Genomic DNA, 9,122 nt, shown 5'->3' with positions numbered 1-9,122 from the left:
CTAACACTGATGTACGGGATATACAGAATACGGGATATACAGATCTAATTGTATATTGAAATATTGAGTAATTGAGATTCTAGAACATCGCAGGGTCTTATAGTAAATAACGCATGGCACTTGTTCTCACACACACACACACACACGTATATATATATATATATATATATATATATATATATATATATATATATATATATATATATATATATATATACACACACACACACACACATACTTGAGCATCGTTTGGTATAAGACCCTGCGATGTTCCAGAATGTTAATTTCTAAAGTATGACTGGGAAATCTACATTTAGTATATATACATATATATATATATATATATATATATATATATATATATTAAAAACAATAATATACATATATAATAATACATGTCATTGTATATAACTGAGAAGTCCAGAAAACGAAACTCTAAACACACCGAAAATGCTAATTCATTAAAAGGGCATTTTTTTAAATTATTTCTAGGAACATGTCCTTTGCATGTTTGTAGTTTCTAAAGTGTGATTATTGAACATACAGTCCACATACATACAGTCCACAATGTATAGATAAATGTATAGATAAATTGGGAGGGTAACGACACAAACATAAGAGAGCCAAGCAATACTTTTCCATGGAAAAACATTTTTTTTATTCCACAATGTACATTAGGCAACACATTAAATTAAATGGCAGCACTGTTGATAGCGAACCTTCTTAATAATGTAATGGGTTAATATCACAGTGCATGGAAATGTATTAAAAAACCCAATAGAAATTAAGAAAAAATATATTTTTTATAAAATGATATTATTCTTCATACAAACCCCTTCGGTTTTTTGCGTATCCTACTTTCTGCCCCCCGTAGGGAAATACACCGGTGGAGATGTGATTGGGAACATTCGAAAGATAGAATCAAAGTAGACAAGGTTGGGGGGGAGTGTGTGGGGGGATGACGTCTGTGTCACATGATAGGGTGGGTGGTATATATCGTGAGTGAGAGCTGGGGAGGGCTGCAATATCAGACTGAAGTCGGTGAGAAGTGCTGCTTCTTTTTGGCCCCCCTAATACAACAGGTGAGAAACTGCACCTGGGGGGGAGGGTACAGAGAAAAGGGATGAGGGGTGGCATGGAGCGATCCTGGTGAAGCTGGTTACCTCCTGGAAAAGGTAGGAGAACTTTTGCTGCTGTTGATCACAGAGGATCCCGTTCAACGTTGATCCACTAGGGGGGTCCTGGAGTTTTGGTTAGGAAGAACAGAGGACTTCCTGCTCCCCTTACAATGACTTTGGGAACCGAGATGTCTGATAACTCCATGCTCTCTGAAGACACCGACATTGATGTGGTCGGCGACTTGAGTGTTAAAGATGGGAAATATTCTGATTACCACTCAGACAACGACTCTGATGATAATGTCTCCAGAAACCACCGAGGGGACACTGCCTCCCCGGACCTGTCCTCGGTATCGGACTCTAACTCTAGAGGAGTGGAAAAGAACCCCAAAAACACCCTGGTGAAGCCTCCTTACTCTTATATAGCCCTGATCACCATGGCTATCCTGCAGAGCCCCAAGAAGAGGCTGACTCTGAGTGAGATCTGTGAGTTCATCAGTAACCGTTTCCCTTATTACAGGGAGAAGTTCCCAGCCTGGCAGAACTCCATCAGGCACAACCTCTCCCTCAATGACTGCTTTGTCAAAATCCCCAGGGAACCTGGTAACCCTGGCAAGGGTAACTACTGGACTTTGGACCCTGAGTCTGCAGACATGTTTGATAATGGCAGCTTCTTAAGGAGGAGAAAGAGGTTCAAAAGACAGCAAAGTACAGAGATCCTAAGGGACCCCAGCAGCTTCATGCCAGCCTTTGGATATGGGCCCTATGGCTATAATTATGGACTCCAGCTTCAGAACTACCACCAACACCACCCAGGTGCCACCTTCCCTTTTCAACCTACTCATTGCCCCATAGCCCCACCATCCTCTATGTTCTCCAACACAGGTCTATCTCCTTACATTGGCGGAGATCTGAACAGGAAATCCTTTTATTCTCACCTCAGTCCTTCTTTACCCATCCTACAGACACTTAAGACAGATGGGCAGAGTCGCCCTTCTTTTTCCATAGACAACATAATCGGAGGATCTTCCCCATCAAGCAACCCAACAACCCCATACACAGCCCAGCCAGGGAGCCAGGCACAAGTCATAACAATGTTAACCCCTTCATTGGCTCCCATGCAAAATCATTTAAACATGGCACATGACAGTATTTTACAATCTGGACAAAACTTTTCCAGTAAACTCACAAACCTTAATGGCTGTCACTTTTAATATAGATATATATACATATATGTCTAATGAAAACATTTCACAACCTGTGTATTTAAGGTAGGATTTCTCTTTTTTTGTAATAGAACTTTTGACTTCAGCAAAACCTCCTTGATTTCTTCCCTTGTCCCTTTTTTTGAGAGAACGTTTATTAAAAGTCTATTTATAAAAAATGTAAATATTTAATGAGAGATGTATGTAACTGTTTTCAGATCCTTATGTAAATATAATTGTGTCCTTAGGACTATTGTCACAGTGGCAATAGCTAGGAGAAGTGGACTGTATGTTAACACTGGTTACCCATTTCATTGAAATTAGACCTGTAATTGGATCAATGTCAAGACTCCATAGCCGCTCTGGTACTTAAATGGTTAAACCCCATCGAATTTACGGCTCTTAAATTTTCCCCTCAACTTAAATTGTTATTGATCAATTGTTTAACTCTTATGGAATCGATTAGTAGTAAATACTAATAGCAGAAGCAAAATCTCCGAAGTTTAAAATGTTTTTAAAGAGCTGGCTAGCCCCTTTTATACTGGAGGGTAAAGCTCACTTAGTTTATGAAATATTAGTCTAAATGTCAAATGCCACTTTTTTAATTGTGTGATATGTGTATATGTAATTATGTATATATCAGTGGGGAGGCTGTGTACAACACAATTTTTTTTCCCCTTATCACATCCTCCATTTCAATTTTTGTGTCCAGATTTTATTCTTGGATGTGTGAATAATTAATTGGTTTATGTGAAAAAAACACGATTGTCCACAATTTGGTTAAAACGAAATAAATGTCTGAATTCTAAAATTTATGTCTACTTTATGTATTTTTTGGGAATTACTGGAGAGTTAAAAAGTATCTAAAATTATTTAGCCCATCTTTTTCCAGCTATAAAGTAACTATTAAATGTTATATATATATATATATATATATATATATATATATATATATATATATATATATATATATATATATATATAGGTTTGTCAATGTATTTGTTTTAATTTATGTTTTATAAAAAAAATATATTTTTTAGGTGTTCCCTATATTTGACCAAATCTCGGTAAAAAAAACCTAACACTAAAGATAGATTTTACTGTAAATTAGTGATAATTAGCAGTGTGGATCCCATGTTCATTAACATTTTAATGACAAGACACATTTTATTTTATTCTAATGATGGGGTCAGACACTTTGCAATTATGGTCTTAAAAACATATGTGGATAAGTATCAATCGATTTTACAGATTAAAATATTACATATATATATAATAGAATAAATCATAGTAGCTTTTCTTTTTACAAGTTTAGACATTTTAATACTCTTGTAAATGTAGTAATAATAATAATAATCAGCTAATAGAGACTAATTTAAGAAAAAAGATCTGATTGAAATCAGTGTTGCATTTGACAACGTTTCGGCCGTTTCCTTGACTTCTGATTTTGCTAAGCCTTACTTGTTGCAGTGATGTCTGTCTTCCTTCTACTTTACCTCTTTAATCTGTGGGTTTCTAGTCTTCATTTTATTCAGCTAAGCATGATAGGAGTTGAAGACTAAAGCAGCTGGGATGTCAGAGGTTGCCTTTCTTAGTAGGTATTTTAAAGTCCTTTCTGTAGCAACTCAGCTGGGGGTCCCACACACGTACATTTGCTTTTGAAAAGAGATCTTCTTTTGGGGACACTTTTTTGTCACAAAACCCTCACTCTTAAGAGGCAATGCATCCATTTTACAGTTTGCAGGGCACAATTTGAAATGAACTACCCTCTGAAGCTCCTATTATGTGCAGAAGGCTCATACAAATAACTGAATCTCTGTACATGGAGATTCCATTATCCAGGGTGGTCTTAATGATGGAAATCTTTGAAGCATTGGTCTCCTTTACAGATCACAGGCCTCAGAGAACTTAAATTAGAAACTAGAATACATTGTTGCAGCACAGTACACTAATTTAACCCCCTTTCTAGCAGAAAGAATTTTCGCCTTAGGTAATTCAAACAGTTAAAAAAAAACTTTGAAAGGAACCTTAGCTTTAGATAATGGATATATTCCATGTCCTTTTTTAACATAAGCCCAGTTCTGCTGATTTTCTCTAAATATTTTAAAACCCTTTTCTTGTAAACTGTAAGGATCAAATCCACATATTGTTAAGAGGTCAAACTGTGGAGTTAGCTGAAGGCCAGATATCCTACAATCAACAATGGATTAATAGGTAGGCGACATTAATTTTTTCTTACCACTAATTACTTATTTTGCACAACTGATTTGATTGCCAACAAGTAACATTGTCCAAAATTAACCTATATACTATAGATCCCCTAATTATATCATCAGGAAGAGTTGTAGGATATTCACAGAAAGTGTTACTTTTTATACTGTAGCCTCTGATATTTATATATTTGTACCTTGAACATAAATATGAATGAAATATAATCTCCCTAGTTTACCCCTAATTAATCAGTTCATTAACCCTCTAGAGTGACATAAGATAGGTATTATGTTGCCTTGTATTAAGACTCCATGAACAGTCAGTACACAAAAAGGCTGGCAATTGTAAGCAACCCACAATTTATTTTAATACAAAAGATCCTCAGGGTCTGCACTGCCTAGAAGTAATAAAACCTCACGCACAATGTGGGGAACGCATAACAATTTAAATCCACATTAAGCACATTAGCCTTTTTTAACCCTTTTCCCCAGTAATACATAGTTATTCAATGTATTAGTAAAACAATTTAACATCACATGAACATTTCATGCCTGACAGATAATTCGTTTCATTATCCTTACACACTACAAATGTTATCTCTTTTTGACACCAAATTTAATAGAGACCTTCCATATCTTTTTCACATTTTATGTTTTTTAATAAAGCAAACCCCTTAACCCTTAACTCTTTGTAAAAAAAAAAATGCTTATATACATCATGGAGCTTGACATTGCTACAAATGAGATATAATTTTTTACTTATACAATTTATATTTGTCCGTGCAGCATCATATTTAAACAATTCTTAGTTTAATTTATTAACATTCAAAAGTAGTCATTTTAAATTAACCTTTACTTTATTTCATATAGTATTTGTAAATATACAGTAGCTCGTTTTGCATTTAGATAATGCTTTTAAGACTTTTTATAATTGCATCAGTGAAATTTAAAATTCCTGCCTGCTAAAATGTATTCCTTTAAATGAATAATGCTACTTGGTAACTACAGGACTTGTACTAAAATGGTTTTATATATATATATGTGTGTGTGTGTTTGTTAGACAAACGTGATAACCACTACACCACAGAAATCTGGTGTGTGTGTGTGTGTGTATATATATATATATATATATATATATATGTGTATATATATATTTATATATATATATATATATATATATATATATATATAGCCAGTAGCAACAATATTAATGGCATTTTTTTCCCAATGTTGCTTTAAACCAAGGATGAAGTTTACTCACCCTTTTTTTTGTTATTTCTTTGCTATATTCCATACAAAGAAGAAAAACAGATGAACAAACACACTTTTTCATAGATAAATTAACAGAAATATTTTTTAAAATTATTATTACGGCTTTTTTACGTGTTCAAATTTTGATTGTTTATGTATGCGCAGATTTTGAACAGCACGATGTTCTAGTTGTTCAAGAAGTTTTCTGGCACTCTAGGTGTTAACGCTCCATTAATTGAACTTGGGGTATCCTGAATATTACCATGTTAATGGATGCAGGGATATTCCTTTTTTTTTTTTTTTAACGATGGCTAAAGTATGATTTTTAGCGTTAACGTGTTTGATCTGAACTAAACAGGCAGGCCTGTTAATTTTCCTATTGTATATATATATATTTTCATTCTTAGGTTCTATTCTATTTTCATTCTTAAGTTTCTTAATCTTATGACGCAAACCTAAGACTAAACATAACATTGATATGTGGGCTATCGATAGATAGATAGATAGATAGATAGATAGATAGATAGATAGATAGATAGATAGATAGATTATTGTTTAGCTTTGATTAAGACACTTAATATAAATAAATCATATATATATATATATATATATATATATAATTAGCAAGTAAGATTATTATGAGTAAGTTATTATTATTTACTATCATTAGTATTATTTTGTACTGCAGACATAACCCTTAAGCTGATTTTGGAATTGTGACAGTCGCAGAAGTCACTGATGATAGACACCGCTGAGATTAATATAAGTGCATGCAGTTTCATAAAGTCACCCAGCCTGAGTAAGCAAACACTGCCCTAGACATTTACCCCATACTAGAATTATTAGTTTTTCTCACTTTCTGACACTTAATCCTGTTTGCTATCATTTTTTTACATCGGCATGACTAATAATTACCTGCTATGCTGGTGTAAATTCCAAAGAATAAAAAATGCATAGTCCATTCAAATGCTTCTATAATTTCTCTTTTCTTTTCTAATTAATGTATTATGAGGTTAATATATTTTGCAAGAGTGTATATATATATATATATTATGTAACATAACAATATGACTTACAGAAACAAAAGGTGAGGAGGGCCCTGCTCAAAGGAGCTTACAATCTAGAGGTTATAATAATAAATGTGACCTACCTCTTATTACATTTGTATGTATGTATATATATATATATATATATATATATATATATATATATATATATATATATATATATATATATACGGTATATATGTATACAAATATAATAAGAGGTGGGTCACATATATTATTATAACCTCTAGATTGTAAGCTCCTTTGAGCAGGGCCCTCCTCACCTTTTGTGTCTGTAAGTCATATTGTTATGTTACATACTGCTTGTTATGTCCTGTCTACCCATTGTACAACGCTACGGAATTTGATGGCGCTATATAAAACAATTAATAATAATAATAATAATATAGCATGTTTTAATTTTATATGGTAAGTTATTTATGTTGGGCTATAGTCTCAAAATAATGCCCTAGGATTCATTATTTGTTTTGCATATAATCCGATTGCTATTTTGTAGACCACTGCAGACACCCTTCTGTTTTTTGAGAATACAGTGTTTTCATTGTAACAATTCCTCTGACCATCTGCCGTCTGACACAACAAAGCTGCTCACACTTATTTAATGCTGTTCTCCTACACATTCTCTAGGTGCTGGAGGGATGAGTAAGTCACTTGCAAACTGTTGCGATACTTGGAACCACAGGGTGAAAATCATACCATAAATTGGGTGAAGATTATAGGGGGGAAAAACCCAGGAAAAAAGTGTTCCTTCTGTTACCTTACAATGGATACATTATATTACCTTACATAAAATGGATGTTTTAAAAATTGTTTTTATTGTTTTTTAGCTTTTTTCTATTATATTATAAGTGTGAATTGGAACTTAATTACCACAGATGTATTTGTCTCCAGTACCACAATAATTGATCCATATTCGTTTCTTTTATCTATATCTGTTTCTTTTATATGTTCATATCATATGTGGTTCGTTCCATACACTGTAATTTACATATATCCTGATAAACTCAACTGTGCATTATGCCATTATTTTAAATGAAGCATATTAAAGGTCTAGCGTTTCAGAGCAGGGTTGGTGGTCCCAGCCTTAGAATCTAACCCTCTTTGCCTTTACACTACTGCAGTGGGCTATGGGCTGTGGGGAGTGGCCAACACGTCGCCCGACACTTAAAGGGTTAAAGACACAAATTAAACCTCGATCAGGTTAAAAACCCAACAGGAGCAGGTGGCATGTCCTAAACACTCCAGTTCTTTATTTAGATTTGCATGTAAATGTCACAACCTCTGATCAAAGGGACTCTCACACCCACTGGATATTTTGTTTCGAGCTAGAGTCTGGGTTCCTAATCAGAAAAAGGCATTAGATCAAATTCTGTAATTACAGGGTTTGATAGCAATATGCACAATGTCATTATCAATGGATTTAAACACTATTAGGACAGCTGCACTGGATATCCCATTTGTGTAATACTGGTGTATGTGTGTGTGTGTGTGCGTGTGTGATTTTTATTTTGATTCTGCAGAATTTTTGAAAGAAATGTATGTTTAATGTACAGGACAGGAAAAAAAGACTTTGAAGTGTTGTGTGCTCTCAAACACTTTAATTAATAGACTCGATATTGGCCAGATGCTCTATCTATCTCAGATAAAGCAAATCCTGTTATTTTTTGTGTTTTTTTTGGCCCAAAGTTTCCTTGTGATGCAGATTCTAGAATTTTTACAATTTTTTTTGAAGCTTGTGTAAATAAAGTGAATTTCCATTTTTTTCTCGAATCTATGCAACTAATTAATTTGCCTATAATCCATAAGGGATTTCTTAATGCAATTTGACACTTCAATCATTAAACAATCAATTTATCGCACCTAAGAATACAATATTTCACTAATCTAGGGAGTTTTAGGTTTAACCTCTAAGATACCACAGAATGTACTGTTTAGCACCCTTCTAATACTAGAATATTTTTTCTGTACACTGTATGCTTTTTCCTTAACAGTGCTTTAGTGTTTTTTTTTCAGCTCGATTGACTTTTTTTTGGTTGATAAAAAAATATGTATGTATTAACAAGTCAATAGGTGTCTGGTGTGGGAAAATATATTTCGATTTATATTTTAGTCATGTTGCAGAGGTGTACTGGAATTTACAAAAGAAAACAAATATCATTTTTTATATCAATTGAATATATATACAAAACTACTTTCTGTGCTAAAGGGCTAAGTAATGGATTCCCAAGCACCTGAGTGACACTTAACCGTCAATTTATACATTGCTGGTTA

At 33.6% G+C, this 9,122-nt stretch overlaps 1 protein-coding gene across 1 annotated transcript; it reads left to right on the top strand.

The window, feature by feature from the left end:
* Window positions 1-1,065: 1,065 nt before the first annotated feature.
* On the top strand, window positions 1,066-3,134 carry FOXD2 (forkhead box D2). Its single transcript, XM_053468868.1, has 2 exons — window positions 1,066-2,824; window positions 2,871-3,134. The coding sequence occupies exon 1, from the start codon at window positions 1,289-1,291 to the stop codon at window positions 2,330-2,332; it is 1,044 nt and encodes a 347-aa protein (XP_053324843.1). The 5' UTR covers window positions 1,066-1,288; the 3' UTR covers window positions 2,333-2,824; window positions 2,871-3,134.
* Window positions 3,135-9,122: the final 5,988 nt, after the last annotated feature.

This window comes from Spea bombifrons, chromosome 6 (assembly GCF_027358695.1).
Source record: "Spea bombifrons isolate aSpeBom1 chromosome 6, aSpeBom1.2.pri, whole genome shotgun sequence".
Taxonomy (NCBI): Eukaryota; Metazoa; Chordata; class Amphibia; order Anura; family Pelobatidae; genus Spea; species Spea bombifrons.
The sequence above is the reverse complement of the archived record's forward strand: the minus strand, read 5'-3'. Positions and strand labels throughout refer to the sequence as shown.